This window comes from Balaenoptera musculus, chromosome 1, assembly GCF_009873245.2.
Source record: "Balaenoptera musculus isolate JJ_BM4_2016_0621 chromosome 1, mBalMus1.pri.v3, whole genome shotgun sequence".
Taxonomy (NCBI): Eukaryota; Metazoa; Chordata; class Mammalia; order Artiodactyla; family Balaenopteridae; genus Balaenoptera; species Balaenoptera musculus.
The window spans coordinates 45,554,916-45,577,648 of NC_045785.1; the positions used below are offsets into that span (position 1 = coordinate 45,554,916).

The 22,733-nt window shown below is 52.3% G+C and overlaps 1 protein-coding gene across 11 annotated transcripts in view; it reads right to left on the reverse strand.

Annotated features, from left to right (window-relative positions):
- SSBP3 (single stranded DNA binding protein 3) overlaps window positions 1-22,733 on the reverse strand; it is a 163,893-nt gene continuing 141,160 nt past the window's right edge. For 3 of the 11 annotated variants that reach the window (XM_036841949.1, XM_036841894.1, XM_036841921.1), the window contains 12 exons: window positions 22,438-22,504; window positions 22,250-22,326; window positions 14,001-14,089; window positions 13,270-13,318; window positions 12,601-12,636; window positions 12,077-12,131; window positions 10,662-10,732; window positions 7,475-7,540; window positions 3,086-3,164; window positions 2,820-2,848; window positions 2,604-2,705; window positions 1-1,753 (listed from right to left, as the gene is read on the reverse strand). In XM_036841949.1, the coding sequence (XP_036697844.1) occupies window positions 1,724-1,753; window positions 2,604-2,705; window positions 2,820-2,848; window positions 3,086-3,164; window positions 7,475-7,540; window positions 10,662-10,732; window positions 12,077-12,131; window positions 12,601-12,636; window positions 13,270-13,318; window positions 14,001-14,089; window positions 22,250-22,326; window positions 22,438-22,504 (750 nt within the window). In that variant the 3' untranslated portion in view covers window positions 1-1,723. Of the gene's footprint in view, window positions 1,754-2,603; window positions 2,706-2,815; window positions 2,849-3,085; window positions 3,165-7,474; window positions 7,541-10,661; window positions 10,733-12,076; window positions 12,132-12,600; window positions 12,637-13,269; window positions 13,319-14,000; window positions 14,090-22,249; window positions 22,327-22,437; window positions 22,505-22,733 lie in introns of those variants that run through there. The other 8 variants (XM_036841912.1, XM_036841959.1, XM_036841979.1 and 5 more) reach the window with 6 other exon arrangements.

The window sequence follows — 22,733 nt, forward strand, 5'->3', positions numbered from 1 at the left end:
GAAAAAAGATGTCCCTTTAATAAAACGTTATCAACATATATCGTACACAAACTACAATGTATCATAATTACTTTTTTTTCCTCTCTTAATTCAGAACCAGACTACAAGGTAAGAAAAAACACAGAAACAGCTACAATGTTCCCAATAATCCGCACAAGGTCTTTTTTCAGGCAGATGATATCTCACATAATATGATATACATGGATCAGAAAGGGAGGGACGAAAACAAAGACCAGCTACAGGGGAGGAGGAGGAGGAGGGATGTAAATGTACAAAGAATTCTGGTGTCTTCAGGGCAAGACACAGAGGTTTCGATGGGGGGTGGTGAGGTGAGGGAGGCCACAAGTCACCCCTCCTGGGAGGGGACAGGCTCCACTGTCGCATTTGTCGGTTTTTGAAAATAAAAACAGGACCGGAAACAGCACATCTGTTTGGTTGCTGGCGTCCCCCCTGTCCCCCACAGCTATTCCAAAGTCTCTCTATCCAGTTCCAAGCGCACACAGAGCAATTCTGGTCAATATCCCATTTTTGAAAAAGAAGAATCAAGAGGGAAAAAAAAGAAAACCCAAACTCCAGCCCTCCACTGCCTGCACACACAAGGAGGACGATTCGAAGGATGAGAACGCGGAGGTCACAGTTTCCATGTCCCAGGTCATAGCCATCCTGTCGGGGCGGCCTCCCCCACTCCGCTCCAGGCCACCACCCCGCTGGCAGGATTCTCACTGGGAAGACTGGGGTGGGGGCTGAGGAGGGGGCTGGAGGGCGGGACGCTGGGCGGGGAGAGGTCCAGAAGAGAGAGGAAGCAGTCCTGGGAACACAGTGCATGCCACTGGGTCGCAGCATGGCTCCGCTGGGGCGGGATCCTGAAAGCGGTCGGTGGTCTGGCCCCTCCGGCCACGTAACGGGGGAGGGGGTCTGGGGTCGAAGCTGTGCAGCTGCTGTTGCCACCTCGCCAGGAGACCAAGCAGAAACAAGACAGGTTCCTGCCCTTCCCTTGCCCGTCAGCACAAACCAAAAACCCCAAGTGGAAAAGGGTGACTCCTTTTTTCTTTCCCAAAAAGGCCGTTTGAAAGAAACCACCGATTGTAAACTGCCCAGTTTATTATAATTATTATTATTATTTTTAGATGGCTACAAAGACAGGTGAGATCTCACACCTAGACTAGCTTTCCTGGTGGAAGGGCTTGGGTACAGACAGACAACAGGGCTTGGGTTTTTGTTTTTTGTTTTTCGTTTTTCGCTTTTTTTTTTGTCCTTTTTTTTTTTTTTTTAAAGAAGAAAGCAAAGAGGTTGATTGGGGTCGGGGGGGCTTGCTAGAAGCTTCCATTTTTAAAAATTTTTCCCCCAAAAAACCCCCCTGAAAACAAATTAAAAAAATCCCAACAACGGTAAAACCCCAAACAAAAAACAACAAAAATGTGTCATGTACATAAAAGGTCCTTTTGGGAAAGGGCAAGGGGTGGGATTTTTCTGGTCATTGACTTGAAATATATTTTTGAGTTTTGTCCTTCATGTTTTATGGAATAAAAAGTTCGGCCTTTTTATTGCATGAAACTAAAATTGAGAAAGGTTGGGGGAGGGGAGGGGGAGGGTTGAGGGGGAGCAGGAGATGCCCCTCCCCCAGCTCCTGGGTAATGACACCTCACTTCTTCTTGCATAATTTCTGGCATCTTCCCGCCTGCAATGCCGGCTCTCTCAGCGTCTCAGAGAAGAGGAGGGGGGATCACACACTCATCGTCATGCTTGGAGAATACTGGAAGGGGAGAAGCAGAGAAGGGGGGTCATGAGGGCCAGGGTGTGGGAGAGCCCTGTGGAGGTCTGACTGCACAGAGCTGGACTGGGCCTGTCTGGGGGTGGCTGGGCTGAGACACCCATGATGGCACTGGGTGGGCAGGGGGCCAGCAGTAGGGACTTAGGAGCCACCTCTGGGCACCAGCCTGTGTCCCTGACTCCTCTCCCCTGGCCCCTTTCCCTCTCCAAATCACTCCTTCTTTCCAAGCAAAGCAGCAGCAGCTCCTGCCCTCCCCTCATGGGGCCACCGACTGCAGAGAACTGGGGTCTGACGAGCCGGAGCACAGACAGGGTGCCCTGGGGTGGGAGCCAGCCTGGGGTTCTCAAAAGCTGCTTAACCATGACATCGTTTCCTCAGATGAGACTGTAAATAGAGGCCCAGTGTGAAAAAGCAGACGGCCAGCTCCTCTGCACCGAGACCCCGGGAAGTCACTGGTTGCGTGAGACTCCCTCCCCAGGACAGGAGGAAATAGACTGGGACAGAGACCCAGTGGGCCAGAGCCCAGGGCTCGGCCAGCCACGTCAGCTTCTTCAGTGCTGGAGGCGCTGCGCCTCCATGTGGATGCTTCGGGAAGGTCAGATTCAGGTAGCAGGGGTCAGCGCCACACAGCGGGGGAGGGGGGGTGGGGGAGGTGAGGGCTCTGCACTTTGTGTGGAAAAATAACCGAGGTGAAAGGCCCACGACACAGCTGCCAGGACACTGGCCCAGCAGGCAGGTCTTGGCCAGGAGACTCTGAAACTTAAATCAACAGGCCCCAGGGGATACGGTGAGGACCCAGGGGTGAAATGAGGGTGGTGGCAGGCACACTTACATTGTCGTTCTGGAAGGAGTGGAGGAAGTTCCCTCCTAGCTCACCATCGTCTCGAGGGGTGCCTGGAGGATTGCTAATGCCACTTATGTTGTTAGGAGAATTCTGCAGAGAGAGCAGAGGAGGTAAGCCCCCATGCCCCCAGCAACCTGCCCCCCAGATGGGGGAAAGGCTTTCTGGGTGGTGCTGTCAGGGAGGAGACATGGAATACACACTCACTTTTGGAAGTCCATCTATGTCACCTGACCCTGAAAGGAAAAAAGAATCCAGTTCAGTTTCTTGCCCACCCTTCTGTGCAGGGGCCTCCAAACCCTTCCACCCAAGCCCAAACATCTCTGCAAAGAGGATCTTCTACTTAGGCAACATCTTCCTCTTGGGATCTTCCTGTGGGGACAGGGCCTAGTGGAGCCAGGAGCCAAGGCAGAGAAGGCTTCCCGGGAGGGTCGGGCAGGGGGCAGCATGATGAGGTCAGGGCGCTGACTCACCTAACGAGCCGTTCATGTGGTGTGGCTCCATGCCACCCATGCCCCCCATGGGGCCGTCCGAGCCTGGACCCATCGGGAACTGTGGGAGAAGCACAGAGCGTGGCAGCTGAGTGGGCCCTCGGCTCGGCCGCAGCCCTCGCGGGGCTCCCACGCCCAGCTGCTTCCCCGGGGAGCTTCCATTCTGGCGGGGTCACTCTCACACACTCAGGCATTTAATTTAACACCAGGAGGCCGGAGCCGGTGCCTCCCCTCGGCCCTAGGAATTGTGCAAGGCAGAAGGGCTCACTCCTATGCACCACGGGAGGAAACAAACCCGGAGAGAGAGAGGGACTGGCCCAAGGCCACCCAGAGACAGCTCTCAAACCAGGCCTGCTGGATCCCATCCCGGGCTCTTTCCATCCCTGGGGCAGCGTGCGGGGCTCGCCAGTGAGAACCTCACACAGACTGAGTGACCAACTGCCAGGCCAGGAAACAAAAACATTAGTGCTTTTCCTCCCCATTTTACAGATGAGGAAACTGAAGCACACAGTGGACCATGCTTTGCCCACGATCTCCCAGGTAGGAGAGATGGAGGAGCTGGGGCTGGACCGCGGGCAGCCTGGCCCTGGAACCATCACACTAGCCTCCTCCAGGCTCTTCCTCAGAAACGTGTGGGGAGCTGGGGCGTGGGTGGCAGGACTTCTCTCACTGGGACTGTGTGGGGGAGCTCACTAATGAGCAGAAAGGACGGTGCAGACAAACCAGACACCAGACGTGTAATCCGCTCTACCCGCCTCCTCAGGTCTGTCTGGAACTAACCCCCCCATCTCAGCAAAGCAGCAACCAAAGGCCAGAGGTCACATTACATGGCCACCAAGGGATGGCTGAGCCCACTCTGGAGAGCCAAGGCCCAGGGATACAGACTGGATGCCAGGGTGGACAGGAGACAGAAGTGGCAGAATGGAGGCCTGTGCCTGGCAGAATGGAGGCCTGTGCCGGGCAGTAAGGACACAGAGCTGAGTCACACCTGGGCCTCAGTCTGAAGGAGCACAGCCACGGACACCCAACTTCCCCACAGGATACTGAGATCCAAAGAGAGCTGCAGACAAAGCACGGGTGCAGCTTCAGAAAAAGGCACTGGGGAAAGGGCAGAGAAATCAGAACAGACTGCATGGAGGAGGAGGCAGAGCGCCAAAATAATTGAGGGATAGAATCTGGACAAGCAGAGATGGACCATGGCCTTGTTCTCAGCAGGGGTCCTGCCTGAGTAGTAGAAGTAAGAGGCCTCCTAGCAAGTGGCAGCACGGAGTGGCCGGAGCAGGAACTGATGTGACGAGACTGCAGGGGAGGGGCTGGGGCACCAGCCGCTTCCTCACCCCGCCGCCCACTCACACACCCCGTGGGGGCAGGATCCTTGCCTCCCCAGTGGCCTCCCAGGGCCACTCGCAGGCTTTCGGGCACATTTTGCCATCTGGCCACCAATTTCATGCTTATGAACCCAAGTGATAGGAGGATGAGGGTGACCAACTTTTTAAGGAGCCAAACCCAGACACAGTCATACCAGACGAAAAGAATCCCAAAATGTGATAATAAACAATTATGCACGTGCGTTATTACTGTAACATATATATTTAAAAAACAGGTATCTTAAATTACATATTATGTGTATTTTTGTTATTCTTTTTAACAGTTTTATTGAGATATAATTTACATACCATACAACTGACCCATTTAACGTATGCAATTCAGTGGTTGTTAGTGTATTTAGAGTTGTGCAACCACCACCACCATCAATTTTAGGACGTTTTCATCACCTGCATCCATTAGCAGTCACTCCCCATCCCCCCCTTGAATCCCCAGGCCCACTCAACCAAATTTATTCTCTGTCTCTACAGATTTAGCTATTCTAGACACTTCATACAAACAGAATTATATGTGACCTTTGTGGCTGGCTTCTTTCACTTAGCAAAATGTCTTCAAGGTTCATCCATGTTGTAGCATGTGTCATGTACTTCATTCCTTCTTACGGCCAAGTAACATTCCACTGTATGTATATACCACATTTAATTACTCATTCATCAGTCAATGGGCATTTAGGTTGTTTCCACTTTTTGGCTATTATGACTAATGCTCCTGTGAACATCTGTGTACAATTATTGTGTGGACATGCTTTCATTTCTCTGGGGTAGATACCTATGAGTGGAATTGCAGGGTCACAGGGTAACTGTTGAACCTTTCGAAGAACTGCCAGACTCTTCCACAGCATCTGCACCACTTCATGTTCCACATTCCCACCAGCTACGTGTGAGGGTTCCAATTTCTTCCCATCCTTGCCAACACTGCTCATTATCTGTCTTTCTGATTCTAGCCATCCTAGTGGATGTGAAGGGGTATCTCATTGTAGTTTTCATTTGCTTTTCCCTAATAACTGACGCTGAGCATCTTTTCATGTGCTTATTGGCTATTTGCACACCTTTGGAGAAATGTCTATTCAGATCCTTGGCCCATTTGCTTTTAAATTTATTTTTTGGCTGCGTCGGGTCTTAGTTGCGGCATGTGGATCTTCCGTCATGGCGTGTGGGCTTCTAGTTGTGGTACGCAGGCTCTTCTCTAGTTGTGGCACGTGGGTTTCTCTCTAGTTGTGGGGTGCAGGGTCCAGAGCGCGTGGGCTCTGTAGTCGCGGCATGCGGGCTCTGTAGTTGTGGTGTATGGGCTTAGTTGCCTTGTGGCATGTGGGACCTTAATTCCCCAACCAGGGATCAAATGGGCATCCCCTGCATTGCAAGTTGGATTCTTAACCACTGGACCACCAGGGAAGTCCCCTTGGGCCATTTCTAAGTTGGTTTTTTTTTTTTTATTATTGAGTTTTAAGAGTTCTTTACATATTCTGGATTCAAGTCCCTTACCAGACATATGACTTGCAAATATTTTCTGTGGGTTGTCCTTTTACCTTCTTGACAGTGTCCTTTGAAGCACGAGTTTTAAATTTTAATGAAGTCTAGTGCAGCTACTTTTTTCTTTTGTCACTTGTGCTTCTGGTGTTGTAGCTAAGAAGGCTTTGCTAACCCAGGTCACAACGATTTACTCCTACATTTTCTTCTAAGTGTTTGATAGTTTTAGCTCTGACATTTAGGTCTAGGGTCTACACTGAGTTAATTTTTGTGTATGTTGTAAGGAAGCAGTCCAACTTCATTCGTCTGCACGTGGATATCCAGTTGTCCCAGCACCACTTCTTTATTCTGTATTTACTTTTCTGTTACTTAAATGCTATTAATTAAAGAACAGCTGAACTAGTTAATAGGGGCAAACAGTAGGACTAGTTAAACAAATGACGTGTGGAAAAAACACAACACTTTTATAATATTTCTGTCTTCTGACACAGTAAATTATTTTAACTCTTTACTGGATATTTAAATGTTGTAGGCTATAGTACTGTGTATTTATTGAACACACACGTAAGATTTTTTCAAAAGAGAACCTAAATACAATAAGACTGATTAAACAGACACTACCTATATTTAGTTTCTAAGAACCGACTTTTTTTCTGTCCTGTATCACAATAGGATATTTTTGCTCTGCCTTTTTTTTTTTTTTTTTTTTTTTTTTTAAGATTTTAAAAAAGGTTTTACGTACAAAAAGCTAGCAGTTTCTTTCATTGGGTAGATGTCTTGGATAATCCATTCAAGGAAGGTCATTCAGTCCTATATCCTCTGTGTACTGATGGGAACACTGGTGGTACCTCCTGAGGCCACGTTTCTGGACCAGACCATGCCAGTGTGAGAAGACACGGCCAAAGCAAGAGCCTGGCCGATTTTTTTTTTTTGTGGCGGGGGTGGTGTCCATTAGAGCTGCTGGGGACCCGTCCTGCTTTCAGGGGTCCAACAGGGCAAATGGCGCTTGCTTTTCCACTAATACTTCCCTGAATTGCCTGCAGGCTCTCGGGCATCCTTCTTTCCTTTTATGTAGTGGCAAAACTGAATACAGGGTCAAATGGAAAATGCACTGACGTGCCACTCTGCTCTTATCAAGCCCTGGTGTCAGTCCAACGTGGTAACACCAGACTATCCTCTCCACAAACACATCTGCATGGACTTCCCTGGACACGGGTTCAATCCCTCATCTGGGAAGATCCCACATGCCGCGGAGCAACTACCCAAGCCCATGCGCCACAACTACCGAGCCTGCGCTCTAGAGCCCGCAAGCCACAACTACTGAAGCCTGTGCGCCTAGAGCCCATGCTGCGCAACAAGAGGAGCCACCGCAAGGGGAAGCCCGCGCACCACAACGAAGAGTAGCCCCTGCTTGCTGCAACTAGAGAAAGCCCGTACACAGCAACAAAGACCCAAAGCAGCCAAAAGAACAAAACAAAAAAAACAAGTCTGCACATAGAGTGCTTAGGATTTTGCTTACGTGCACAGGTTTTTGGATCTGTAGGAATCGCTTCCAGCTCTCCAAAGATGTCCAACCACTTTGTATCTACAGGCGGGTTTTGGAAGATCAGCTGCTTGTCAGTCAGGCCCTTTTCATCTAGAAGCTCATCAGATGGGCTATGCCTGCCTACGACGTCCATCATTTCTAAACATTTCGAGCACACTGGATATCATTATCGATTAAACCTCTCTTTCTTAGGGAAACTGGTTTTAAAGCACAAAGGTAATCTGAACTTGTGAGATCTAAGTTGGATTCTAAATAAGTTACAGTTTTAATAAAGAAATTGGGAAAGTCCTAACTCGGCTGCCCTTACCGGTGACACTTTTGAGTCCTCAAGCAGCCTCACTTCCAAAGGTGAGCCATTACTTTGGCTGTATGAGGCTTTATCACAACCCCCCACGAATCGGAACAGCTCAAGTGCCGTCCACTCAGCCTCATCTAGGCTCCTCATGGCCTCTTTAAAGATTATCAAACAGTTCTGGAGAAGCAGCAACTACATTTCTATTTTACTGTAATTCCTTTCTGCATTCTCATCTCGTCATATTTCCAAATCAGAGAAGAGCATCACAGCAGGCTGACATTTTAACATCTTCTCTGTGGCCAGCAACAATGACAGCCATCTGTGGGCGTGTGTCCAAGGCTCTCTCCATTCCTATAAACTCAAAAATCTCACTAAGTGCTTCTGCACGTTTTGAGCAAGTTGACAAAGTGACCAAAACGTTTCATTTTGAAAGCTGGATTATCACAGGTAAGCAAATCTCCCCCCTTGACAGCAGTGTCGGGGACAAGGTGTGTGGGGCATTTAGTAGGTAAGAAGTTTATAGACTAAATGAAACTTGCCAAATTAACTGCACTGTCTGCCAAATATGCAGATAAACGAGCAAAGTCTGGTTTGCATTTGGACAAGAAGAACAACAATCTTTTATTTGTTTTCTGCAGTTTCATTAACATCTTCTTTGTAGAAATCAAGATTATGATTTGAAGCTCCAGTTTTCAAGTCAAAGTACCTAAAAGCTGGGGAGACTGTTTTGTTGCCATGGTGTGATGAACCATGTGATATGATGAAGGAAGCTCCCTGATTTTCTTGAAGATGCAATAGAATCAGCTGCACACTGTAAAGGACCAACACACTTGTCATCAAAATTCCCCCTTCTGTTCACCCACAGGACTTAGTTGCAGCCTCTGAGTCAGGAAATGTAACCTTCTCAGTTCATGGAGTCATCTCAGTTCATGGACCAACATGGCGATGGTGTTCATTCAAGGGCCAATAGTGTTCATGCCCCGGCCAATGTGGCAGCTGCTGTTTTGCACTGAGCACTGGTGTCTCTTTGGAGGACGCACAAAACTTTTGATTGATTTAGAAGGATGTGCCTGTCTCATCCCAGACTGTGCAGTTCTGTCTACAATGTGCTCTCCCACCCTTTCTCCACCCCACACCCCTTCTCATCTTTTCGGTACACTTGCCGGTATGTTCCATTTTGGTCATTTGCCTCCCTGACCCAGTTGTATGTGTCCTCACACCTGTCATTAAAATTCATTCAGCCCCCCCCCTTTTTTTTTTGGAGGTGTCGGGGTCACGCTGGTGCTGGTGGTCTCATCGTTCTCATTTTCGTTATCTGAGCTCTTAGAAAACATGATCGTGATACTCACAATGTGAAAAATGAAAACTGCACTATCTTGACACAAACAGTTGAGCCGCAAGCAGAGTCAAAGGTGGACTCCGCCAGGGCCCGGATGCAGCGCGCTTGAGCCGTACCCCTCGGAATGATGCAACACGGATGATCCACCATTGAGAGCCACAGACCACGACTGCGGGCATCTGTGCTCAGGAAAATATGGTGCCGGCAACCATGGGAAGTGGGGAGTCTATGCCACTTTCGTGTGCTCAGTCCTGTCTTTGGGGCCCCCATATGGGTCTTACACTTTTCTGCCCAACCTGCATCCATTGCCAAAACCCAGGATTTTTGTGTCCTGGGAAGTCATCTCCCAGGACACAGGGCTTTCAGTGCTGAAACCCAAATGGCTGGCCACCCTAGGGAGAAACAGGGGCTATGGGAGACGCTAGCTGCCCGGGAGAGGCGGAGAGATGGTGGTGGGGCAGCAGCTGAGGAGCCAGGTTCCCACACTTCTCAGTCCCAGGACCCCGGGTAAGGTCCCTCTCGGCACCCCCAGGAGGCAGGCCAATGACCCTCACCCAGAGGCTGCTGGAGGACGAAACACGCCCAGCGGCCAGCACAGGGCAGTCCATAATCAGGGTTTAACACATGGGGTGATTCAGGAGGCACATCAGGAACCGAACTGGCAAAACCAAACTGCGCATCCCTAAGGGCCCGAGCCAACCTTGGGGCCACAAGCCCACCCTCTGGCTCTGCAGCCCACAAACTACTGATTTGGTCACGTGACAGCGTCCTTTCCAGACCCTGAGCTCCCGGAGGGCAAGGCCAGTGGGACTCACCTCCCCTGCCTGGCTAGGAAGGGTTGTCTGTGGGTCAGACCAGCCCTGTCCTTAGGGAGCTCCCAGCCGGGAGAGGGAGACAGGCCGCCACTGCACAGTCCAGTCCTGACATGGGCATGGAAACATGAGGGAGTAGGTGAGCAGGAATCAGAACAAGTGGAATTTGAGCGACAACATCATTACGGGTTGGGACTTTGAGAGGCCAAGAAGGGAGGAAGTGGCTTCTAGATTAGGGAAGGGCCCGAGGAGAGGCAGAGAGGTTACAAGATGGGGGGGTCTGAGGGCTCCCAGAGGCACACAGCAGGGAGGCCCCTGGGGGCCTCCCCCCGAAGCTCCACAGCCAAGGATACGGACCTGAGACATCGCCCAGGTGCACAGTCAGCCGAGCAGGGACCGGCCCAGGCCCACCTGCAGCCTGCTGCTCTCCCCCGTCAACAGCCGGCTCGGGCCAGCAGGGGTCCCCACCGTGAGGCTGGGCGCCCCACTCTGACCAGAGGTGTGGGAATCAGCCCACCCACTTCTCTCCCACCCGCTGCCAGCTATGAAATGGGAACCAAGCTGCCCAAGAGTCAATCACTTTTCTGATGGTTTATTTTATCCATCTTTGGTAACAAATGGCTGCCATCAGCTAAGCTTGCTTTCCGCTCAGCCGACGAAGTCAGTTGGATCTGTCGCAGTACCTGATGTGTAAATTATTAGAAGCTGACTTACGTTGGACCGGCTGCCTCCAGGCGGCACCGGGTTAATCATTGTGTAGATGTTGTCACTGGAATTTGTTGAATCTGTAGAACAGTGGAAACCCCCAAGTCGGGGTGATTAATTCACTTCTTAATTAAAACAAACTCATGGCACTTGAACTCATTCTTTTGTATTTTATCACCTAAAATTTCCTCTAAGTACCACCATTTTCTGGCTAATTTGTATTTAATGAAGATTCACAAAGTTTTTAATCACAGAAAATTCAACTGTGAAAACCACTCAACCCTGAAAGGAAGGATTTCAGGGTGCCTGGAAAGCAATGTGGACATGGCAAAGCCGTCTCCCCCATCGCAAACCAAATCTGGTCCCCAGACACTGCCTGGCAATGCAGGGGCGGCCAGACCACCACCTGTGCTCTCCCCGCAACCCCGCCTGGCAGTGTTAATCAAACTGGGAAAGAGAAACACCACAACCTGATGGGGCCACACTGCCAAGCTGGTGGGGCAGGAGGGAGAGGCAGGGATGGGGCTGGAGACGCAGTAACATATGGAGTGGTTTAATGTGACCCAGTCTGAATGTAGGTCATGCAGCTCATAAAAATGCAGCAGCAGAAAGAGGGAGCAGGAGCGGGAATATCACGGTCGCCGCCAGATCCACCCCTGCCACTGAGCAGCTTCCCTGCTACGGGGAGCTGAGGGGATGGGAGAGAGGGACTCCTCCGTGTCCCCAATTAGCCAGAAAAGTCTCCTTAGGAAATCAGCTAACATGTTTATATCAGGAGCAGGCACCGTATTTCTCGGGCAGAAGTCCAACTACCTCTCACTTTTTATTTTGGGGGTGGGTAAAGATAGTATGTTGAATTCCTTCTAGTTGATGGTACGCTACTCTTACCAGGCAAAAAACACAGTTGTGATTGTGATTGTGTGTGTGTGTGTGTGTCTGTGTGTGTGTGTGTGTGTGTGTGTGGTGGGTATGAGCACATGCCCTCTTCTGATTAAAGAAAAGGGGAAAAGGGATCTTTGATACAGAGGACCAGAAGCCAATAGCTCTAGACACTCAAGAGGCATCACGCTCTAGAGTCCTGGTCCCAGGATGCCAAAACCCAAAAGCCCCTTTTCAGTCATCTGGAGAAATGACAACCAGGACAGGATTCTCTCTGATCAGCGGGAGCCGAAAGCGGTGAGACCCCTTGTTCCCGGATATCCTTGCTCTGCCCTGTCCTTTCACTGGAGATGAGGAGTGACCCGGCTGAGGCCACATCGCAGGTTGGTGGCACCGGGGCCTCCTGCCCACTAAATCCCTGGTGCCAAGATGCCGGGTGGGGGGCGCACTGCTCAGGAAGAGCGGCTTGCAAGCCCTGGCTCTGCACCCAGGCCCCTCCAGGACTCCCTACTCCCTGAGCGGCACCCCTCCCCCAGGTTTCTTACCTGCAGGACTAGGCATGATGGGTGTTCCTGGGGGGCCGCCACCACCAGGGGGTCCCTGGAGATGAGATAAAAACGGACATCAGAAACCCACGGTAAAAAACCCATGGTGATGACACACGTGGGGAGATCAGCAGCCAGTGCTCACCCGGGGCCCAGGTGTTTAAGGCTTGGGGGCACTGGATTCTCCCTTTCCTTTCTTTAAACCAAGAGGTAGCTGTCGGTGTGCGTGTATGCTCACACACATGGGGACCAGTGAAACCAGAGGCCTGTAGTGGAAGCTGACTGGCCTACTGGTCAGTCCCCCGAATGGGGGTCCCAACTCTGGGTCTTGTTTGGGGACTTCTGGGCCACCAGAAAGTACAGATACCTGAATATTGACAGCAAGTTCTAGCACAGTTTGGAATCTGTGCTCAGAATATGTTGTGAAAGGAAAGAGACAGGGCCCCCCCCACCGCCCCAAGTACTCTTGTACACACAGTCACATGGGGTTAGACATGCAATGCCCCAAACCTGCACACACTTACCACGTAGGTGCCGGGTGATGAGGAGGAATATGGAATCTAGAAACAAGAGGGGGATGAGCCACACCTCAGAGACACCTCCTCTGACAGGCAATGAGTGCTCTACCTTCCAAATCCTTTGGGGGACACAACCCCACTCTTGATGGGAAACACACTGAGCCAGCTGGTAAGTGTCTCTAGGGGGGCCAGGGATGTGAGCCAAGTCCAGTTCCTATGCTGAACTGATCCTGAGAGCCTTGGCAGGGAGCCTTGGGGGGCCATAGGCGCGGGAGACCCTCCAGTTCTAGGACAGGAAAGTGAGAGCTTCCCCCACCCCCGGCCTCCTGCCCTGGACTGTCTGTGCTGAGCCCCTTCCCAGCTCCTTCCTCTGAGTGCTGGAAGCCAGCTCGGCCAAGGAAGGGGAGGTCGGCAGGAGCCTCTACACGGACAGGGCTCTGAGCCCGGCTCTCAGCTCACACCTCAGCTTCTGCAGAGCAGCGGGGAGAGCCCCTGATGGCCCCAGCGTGATACTCCCAAGCCTCCCCTTACAGGTGGGCTTCTCCTTGGAGGCATCAGGTGGAATCCTGCCGCATCCCACTCCCCATGACACCTCCAACCTGGGGACAGGAACCACCCTGCGCCCTAGAACCCAGTCCCTCGCAGACAGCGCCCCCCGCCAACCTGGGTACTCACTGAGTTAGCACTGTTAGGATTGGGCCAGGGTCTGCCAGCTCCCGGGCCCCTGACAGAGGGAGAGAGAGATGGAGACAATGAGAAAGATGCTGTAAGCACCAAGGTGGTGGTGCCAGCGGGGTCAGAACAAGAGGGCTGAAATCACTAACAGGAAGTCCTTCATACAGTCCTAGAGCTGTTCTGGGGTAATAATGTGTAGTTCCGTGGGTAGAAATCTATAGATTCCTATAAATTATGTGCAAAATTTGTGAAAGTAATATTTCCTCTGCACATGCATTTTCCTAGGAAGGGAATACAGAGATTCTCATAGGGATCAACTACCGCAAAGGGGCTACACCACTGAAGCCCTGAAAGAGTGATCAACCGTACAGGGCTTCAAATCTTGACCCTGCCACTTATAGAGCTGTGTGAGCCTAGGAAAGTTACTTCACCTCTCTGTGCCTCAGTTACCCATCTGTCAATAGGGGTAATAATAAGCACCTCACAGGGTTATCATGAAGATTAGGTGAGCTAATCCATGTAGCAAGCTTGGAAGACTGCCCGGCACAGACAAGCACTACATGGGGGTGTATGAGGTCTCATCACCGGTATGCTCAACACCCTCACTTTACTGATGAGAGACTGAGGTCCAGAGAGGTGCCAGTAATTACTCCCATCACACGCCTCTCAGGGGGAGCAAAGGGCGGGGAAAGCCATGGGCTCTGAGCTGCCAGCAGGGCGGTTGGCCTTACATGTTAATCCCGGGCATGGCGGGGCCAAGGGAGTTGGGTGGTGGTCTCATGCCGCTGCCGTAATTCTGCAACGATAACCAAGCGTCAGTCTATGAGAAGGAGAAGGGGAACCGGAGAGAGAAGGAGGGGGAAAAACAAACAGAACATAAGCGAGAGGGTTAGTCTGTGAAAAGGATCTAATGAAAAAGTAATACATTCATTAAAAAAATGCGGGGAGGGAACCAACTGACAGGAACCACAATGACAAGCCAGCACAGAGGGACAGTCACAGCTTTAGATGCATCTTCAGGGGTTTCAGGATGGGTCTCTCGAAAGCACATGGGCATCCAGGAAGGAGCTCATGATGCCAGTTGGCACCTGCCCTCAGGTCTCAGGCAGGAAAGGGGAAGAGACTCAGTAACAGGACCAGCTGGTGACCACCACCCACCTTAGAAATCTGGGGAGAAGAAACCGCCAGCAGGCTGGGGGCAGGGCTGAGTCAGCACGTGGAAGGGGAGGCGTACTCCTAAAAGGCCTGTCCCGCAGCCCGGCGTCTACAGACCCCACCCTGCCCCAGGTCTGGGCTGTCCCCCCATACAGTCACCTCATTCAGGTGTCAGCACGTGCGGCCCTCAACAGGCACAGTACTGGAGGAGCAGGAGGAAAACTCTGTCTCCCTGCTCAAGGGAATCACTGCTCCATTTAAGAGAAGAGTCTACACAGAACTTGGAAACTTGCAGGAGTCCCAACTCAGCTCGGCACAACCCACCATGGCAGTGGGATGGGTCAGAGCAACCGGACCAAGCACCCAGGCCTTTCACCTGGCTCATCTCCTTCACCACTGCTCCCCGACTCCCCTCTTCCAGAGCTATTTTCTTCGCAGGAATAAATATCTTGCCTTCCTTCTCCACTTGGCAGGCTCCTACACATCCTCCAATACCCAGATCAAACAGCACCTCCTCTGTGAGGCCTTCCCTGCTCATCCTGTGGGGTTAACTGCTCCATCCTAGTCACTCCCAGAGTGCCTTGTAATGTCCTCCCCCAACGGCCTGCAGCACTCTGGCTTATGATCGTGGCCACATGTCCATCTCTCCCACTGGACTCTGAACCCCTTTGGAAGGCGGGAACTCTATCTTACTGATCTTCATATCCCCTGTCACTGCACACATCAGCTGGCACAGACTGGGTGCTGAATCATCAATGGAGTGAAGAAGTGAATGAGCGGAAAGTAACATGAGGCTGGTTGTAGCTTGAGCTCCGCCTTTGTAGGAGAAAGTAGTAGGTTGGTGGAATTTTGATGGCAAAGGAACAGCCAGCATTGGCCGTTTTTTACTGAGCACATAACACATACAGTCTCTGGTTTGGACCTTGTAACGATGACATGAAGCTGGTATTATTCCCATTTTATAGAAGAGGAGACTGAGGGTCTGGGGGGAGAAAGATGTGCCCAAGATCACAGTCAGCTAATGTCTCTGCTGGGGTTTAATCCTGGATCTGCGAGCCTCAGGGTCTGCTCTCTACACCACACATCTGGGAGGTGGGGAGGAGGGTGGGAGTGGGGACACAACAGGAAGCTCAAGGGCCAGAGCTGACAAACAGAGCCGCCATCAGGCTAGTGGCAGGTTCTCCAGCCAGGGACCATCTCGGGACCACCTCCTTGGCTTGGTCACCCAGAGAGGGGTTTGGAGTGAGAGTGTGCAGACAGGGTGTGCACAATGACAGCAGCAGCGCCAGGCTGGCTGGCAGACAGCAAGGCCTGCAGTCGGGGGAGGGTGACCACAGAGGTCTCCTCGGGCAGCCGGCATCCCCCGTGCCTGCTCAGGGCTGAGTCCCTGGGCCGGAAGACACTCACCTGCCCTGGAGCAAATATGCGGCAAGATCAGTGAACAAAGGGGCCAGTCCCTCCCTACAGACGATGCCACTCGTGGTGAGCAGAGCCACAGATTTGAGGTCAGAACACGGAGAGCCTGCGCCAGCACAGCCTGACTCTGGGCAAACCACACAAATAACAATGCTTCCTCCATGCCAGGCTGTGCTACGGGCTTAGTATCACCTACATTTAACCACCACCACCTCACTACTATCCCCACTTTAAAGATTAAGACACTGAGGCGCAGAAGCAGAGTGATGGCCCCTCATGCAGCTATGATCATGGCTTCCGAGCTGCAACCCCTCCGCTGTGCTGCCTCGTCCATAAGATGGGGACAAAGAGCCCCCAGCCTTACAGGGCCGTGTGAGGATCAAATGAAATGATGGCTCTGAAGTGCTCCCTCAGCCCTCAGAGGTGTGTACTGATTTGGGATGTTAGCAGAGCAAACGCCAAAGCCTTTAATGCTGCCTTAAGCATGAGGTCTTAAAGGGCCCTTTCTAAGCCCACGTGCAGTTACTAAATCCCCTGTACAAATCTCAGCCTCGCTTCCACTGCTCCAGAACAGGAAGCTCACCACCTCCCCAGGCAGCCCACTCTTCCACTGTGTGCAGCCTGGCCAATCAGAAAGGTCTAGATAGAGAGTGAGATCTCCTCCGGGGGCTGCAGCTGCATCCTGCTCCCTCTCACACCCAGGAGAGCGGCCGGCACTGTGGGGATGGAGTGGAAGGCTGGCCTGGGGGCCGGCGGGAGCCCAGGACGTGGCAGCAGAGTGCGGCGAGGAGAAGATTAAGCAGGGTGCTCACTCCTGAAAGACGTCTGGACATGCAGCCCCTCAGGGGAGGCTCCGGGTGCACCACCTGCTGCCCTAACCCGACCCCCTCAGGAGCCTCCCAAAAGCCAGCACGGCCGCTGCCCAGGAGGGAGCAGGCCTGCCAGGTCCTCCCTCCTGCAGAGGCCCAGACCCTGACCGCCACTTACATGTTCCCACTTCACAGATGACAAGCTGGAGGCCCAGAGAAGCCAAAGACTCGCCCAAGGCCATACAGTAAATCAGGGGTGAAAGTAAGGCTGACAGTCAGGTTTTGAAGGCAAGTTTTCAAATCAGAGACACTGGCCTTTTCACAGAGGATGGGAGGGCTTAGAAGCACAGCTTCACGGACTCAGTAGAAATGGTTCTCTCTTCTCCCAGTGCCCACCTGCCCGCAGCACTGGGTTCTGAGGTGTGGCCATAGCCAGGCAACCCCTCTTCCTCTGTCCTCAGCACTACTCTGCAGGGACGGGGCAGTTGGAGACCTGGGAGGAGTCCTTGGTGCAGCCGTGGAGCCGGCCACATCCACAGGGGTGTGTGCATGTGTGTGTCCGTCTACCTCCCCACACCCACACCTTGTCCCGACGAGGGCGCTCCAGACCCTGGGCAGAGGGGCTGATCCGTGGTCAGGAACTATAAAGGGTCAGGCCCCACCCTCTTGGTCTCAGTTCTGCGCTCTTGGGCAAGGTCCACGGCGATGCAGAAAGGCACCCTGCAGCTGGCAGGGGCCGGGGGCTGCTTCTGCTTCCTGCAACTCCTTGGCACAGGGGCTCTTTTTTGATGTTGCCTGGGGCCCAAAAGAATAGTCTTTAGGACAGACCTGTCAAAGGGGTCTCCAGGTTGCTGGGCAGTTTCCTGGGCTTTGGGCCTGCCCTCCACCACCTCTAATCATGTAGCAGCCTGGCCAGCCCCACTGGAAGGTCTCCGAGGAGCCACCAGAGAAAGTGCCTTGAGTGGCTCCACTCTCTCCTCACCAGCCCAGGGTGCCCTGGCCTGGTTTACGATCCTTCCATCTCTTTCTGGGGTCTCTGCTCAGAGGCATTGAGCTTGGGCTGTCCTGGCTCAGTGGGGAGATGCAGCTTCTCCTGGTGGCACAGGACTGTCTCTAGGGATGGTGGATTATCCTTCACCTGAACATTCTGAAATGCAGACAAGCCAGGTTGGCATCTGATTCTAGGCTGTGCTGACCCCACCCCAACCAGAATACCAGACGCGCTGCAAGTGGCATCCGCGAGAGCCTTCAGAGCCCTGCCAGTTTCAGCCTCACCCCAACAGGATTCACTTTTGAAAAACTGAGCCAGAAGTTCTCACCTGACACAGGCATAGGCATAATTCTTTAAAGAGAGAATACAATTAAGTGGAAATACTACCTCCTTTCTCCACTGGCTGCTTCACAAAACCAGAATAAAATCTGCCTGAGGCACTGAGGGCAAAGGGCAGGGTGATGCCTAGTTTGCTGGTTCCTTTGTGACATTTAGGTCAAAATGATACACAACCTCAAAAAGCATGATGTTACTCCATTCGGTTTTGAAACCTATAAAGTAGCCCCAAGACCACACTGTACCTATTCTTTGTTCAGAAAGTTCTAGAGTGGTCCCACTATTAGAAATCTTATTCTCCACTTGGAATAACAGGCTGAAGTTTTCCCACCTCTGTGTCCAGTCTCAGCACAGCCTTGTGCATGCAGTGGTGCTTACTAAAGACTGCCTGAAGGGGCTTGGTCGCCTTTCTTAACAGTCCAGGCATGGCAGAGACAGGGCTCCCTCCCTGGGCCCAGGCTCTAAGGAGGGAATGGGATCCGTGCAATGCTTTGCGGAGCCTTGTGCTGCGGTCTGTCTCACAGCTGCTGTTTCACGCAGCCCCACGACGAGCCCTGTGAGGTCATCACCCGGCCACCCATTTTGCAGATGAGGGACTGGAGGCCCAAACAGGCTGAGCTGAGGCCAGGACAGTGTTCCTAGCACTAAGCTCATCCCTCTCCTGTCCACTCTGAGTGATCAGGGCAGCACCCTCAGGGGACAGAGAGAAAGGGCTTGGGGGGTAGGTCCTGTCCTCTCCCTACCCTCAGCTTGGGGGTCTAAAACTTCAGGCTCTACGATGCCCACTCCTTGGCTGACCCCAGAACCTGCAATCCATCTCATACCCCAATCTTGCCCAGGCCCAGGCTCACTCAAGGCCAGGTCTTTCTGCCCCCAGTGAGGGGCTGGTGAGGACATCCGGGTTGCTCTAAGGGAGGTTTGGCTCTGGAATTTAATACTGCACCCTACCCAGAGGGGCACAAGTGATATGGGAAAGGAAGGAAACAGAAACACTAATTAGAAAAGATACATGCACCCCTATGTTCACTGCAGCATTTTTTACAATAGCGAAGATATGGAAGCAACCTATCCATTCATCTTGGATAAAGGAAATGTGGTAAACACACACACAGAGGAATATCATTCAGCCATAAAAAAGACTGAAATCTTGCCATTTGTGACAACATGGATGGACCCTGAAAGCATCATGCTAAGTGAAATAAGTCTGATAACGAAAGACAAATACTGTATGATCTCGTTCATACCTGGAAGCTAAAAACCAAAGCAAATGAACAAACGTAACAAAACAGAAGTAGTTACAGATACAGGGAACAAATGGGTGGTTGCCAGAGGGGAGGATGGCGGGGGGGGGGGGTTGGGGGGGAGGAAACAAATAGGTGAAGGAGATTAAGAGGTAGAAACAACCAGTTGCAAAATAAAATGAGTCATGGGTATGAAATGTATGGTGTGAGGAATACAGTCAGTAACTACATAATATCGTTGTATGGTGACACATCATAGTAACTAGACTTATTGTGGCAATCATTTTGAAATGTCCAGAAATACTGAATCACTATGTTGTGTAACAGGAACTAACGCAGTGTTGTAGGTCAATTATACTTCAAAAACAAATGAACTCATAGAAAAAGAGATCAGATTTGTGGTTACCATTGGCAGCAGGTGGGGCTGAGGAGGTTGTGGGGGGAGGACTGGATGAAGACAGTCAAAAGGCACAAACTTCCAATTACAAGTAAGTACTAGGGATGTAACATACAACACGATAAACAGAATAAACACTGCTCTATGTTATACATGAAAATTGTTACGAGTAAATCCTAAGAGCTCTCATCACAAGGAAAAAACATTTTTTTCTATTTCCTAATTCTGTATCAATATAAGATGATGGATGTTCACTAAACTTATCGTGATAACCATTTCATGATGTATGTAAGTCAAATCATTATGCGGTACACCTTAAACTTACACAGTGCTGTATCTTAATTATATCTCAATAAAACCAGAAAAAAAGAAAAACCAAAAAAAGGAGAGATGTTTTCAGAGCCCCTGAGGTTGGCGGGGTGGAAAGGGTCAGCTGGCCTCACCGCAGGGCTAGCCTCTCCCTCCCCTCTGGGCACTGACCTCCGAGCCTACAAGAGCTCCACCCCTGTACCCTGCTTGGTGAGGCCAGGAGGGCCCTTTCCAGCAAGACCTCAGCCTTCAGGACCCCCACCCTCTTTAAACGTGCCATGAGAGTGTGCCAGACTGCTGCTCAGGGACATGGACACGACGAAACTCCCGCTAAGCCAGCAGGAAGTCCTAGACTTTGGGACACTCTGCCCTTGGTCCGTCTGATAATTATCCATTCCCAGCTTCTGGAACCTCAGTATTACTACAGACTTAACAAGCTGTTAATGGCCTTTGCCAGAAAAAAATAAAAAGAAATGCGAAGCAATCACCAGACCCAAGCAGCTCGAGTCCTGAACACTGGTTTTAAGGCCCCAAGTTGGAAAACACGAACTGCTTCCTAAGAGGCTACCCTGGGCCAAGCATCGCGCCAAGAACTTGAGCCTCCTCCTTTCAGCAACTGCACAAGGAAGTACTGGTCTCCTTCCCATTTTACAGATGCAGCTGCTCAGTCTCCAAGAATCAAGAGGGGTGGGTGGTGGACTACTCCATCCTCTTGTGTCCCCTAGACTCCCCCACCCCCTGGACATCCTGGAAGTCCAAGGCCACTGCTTATTTCCACACCAAGAGTATCTCTAGTGTGTGGCTGAGGAATCTGAGAGTTTCTGACTCAGGAGAGGGAACACTTGGCTTTCAGACCCTGCCACCCCTCCCACGGGTTCCTGCGGAGGTCAGCTCAAGCCGGCCGCCTGGCAGGAAGGGGCCACTCTGGTAGCTTAAAAGGAGCTGGTGAAAACACAAGCTCTGGGGGATTTGAGGAAAGAAAAGAAAACTGGAGCTGCAATTGGTGTGGGCTTGCTTCCTTTTAGGATTAAGGGGCCAACGAAAGACAAGGACCTCCCTAAAAATCTTTCAACGCCACAGATGTTGCTGCCATCACTGAGAAGAACGCGGCAGCTGGGTGTGCTGTAAATACAATTCCAGACAGAGTAGAGGACTGTGGGGTGTGGCAGACGCCTCTTCCTCCAAAAGGGAGGCATGTGTGCGTGAGTGGGGGCGTGACCTCACCCCCAGGGAACCGGAAACCTGTGCAGGGGCCCAGAGCATCCCAACACCGACAAGCAGGAGTGGGAGAGACAAGCAGGCCTCCAGGCAGGGCAGAAAAGAAGGGAAGGAACACCCTAGAACAAAATCCTCCTGCTCTCACTGTGAAATGCCCCTCTCCTTACTCAGACTTCTGGCTTTAGATAGCCAGATACCAGAGAAATCCCAAGGAGGACAGAGCACAGCAAACTCTCTGCCACAGCGCCTGCAGGACCCAGAGCCGCGTTCAAATACTCAGAAGAGCGGGAGCCAACTGTGAGAAGGTGCTGGAACAGGAATGGCCTGCCAGACCCCTGCCTGATGGTGCTGTGGGACCCCGGACCTGTGGGTATGGAGCTGTGTCCCAAGGAGCGACCGCTGTGTTGCTGCTATAAAGGGGTGGGCAGGGCACTTGAGATAATTTCCTCTAGAGGTTTCTAAACTGTCCTTTTCGGCAATGGAGGCCCTCTGGGCAAAAGAAAGCTTAGGCAGGAGCTTGGTATATGAAAATGGCAAAAGCTCTGAGTTGAAGGGAGCGCCGGGGCCCTGGCAGACCTGGCTCCTCGCAGCTGGGTGGTACCACCAAGAACCACAGCTACAGATTCACCCCCCACTGGACTGGCAGGGACGCTGGGGCCTGCTGGGGCCACCGAGGTGAAAGTGATTCGTCCAAAGTCAGACAAATGGTGAGTTGCAGACAGAATAATGTAATATCCTGCCTTGGGTCCCAACAAACTGTGACCGTTGAGCCAGCTCAGGCCCACCCCACCTCCCAAGGGTGGGAGGAAGCTTTGGGGACCCACACTGCTGCTCGGGGACATAGACCCCTGCCTTCCAAATTCCTCAAATCCCTCCCATGGAAGGCTCCCAAATGCTCCTCTTCCCCAGCTCGCTGGGGGTCCCCTCAACTCTGCCAGGTGGGCTGCCCAGCTGTGGGCATAACGGGCCGCTGGGGCCCTGGTCACGCCCTCTCCCCTCACCCCTCCGAGCTGCGAGACATGGAAAGACTAACAGGCTTGGAAAGAGGAGAGAAGGCGGGTGCACACAGATGGCCGGGAGATGGACAGACAGACAGGCGGTCGGTTACCTGTGGGCCGGGCCCCATGGGCCCCATGCCTCGGGGAGGGTTCATTCTCTGCATTGATCCTCCCATGTTGGGGTGCCCTGCGTGACAGAGCGGGTGAGCCGTGAGTGGCAGGAGGTGGAGGCAGACAGTGGCGGGGGGAGCCCCTCCCGATGCCCCCCCACCCCGGTGGCCCACCCTGCCTTGTCTACCTTGTTGTCGCGTGGGATCCATGGAATTGGGCAGCAGTGGCTGTGTCCCAGGAACTCCTCCCGGAGGCTGAAAGAGACGTAAGACCCGAGGTGAGTGGCTGCCCCCCGGAGCTGGGGACAGAGGGGAATGCACCTGCCTGCCCAGGCTCCCCACCTGACCATTTAGGGCCACTCATGGCCTCCCCGAGACCGCTCCTGCTGCCCGCCGGCTGGGGGGCCCCCGGGCAGCAGCAGTCAGCTCCAGCTGGCGTTACGGAAAACTGCAGCATGGGTAGGTCAGCATGGGGGCTTCATCT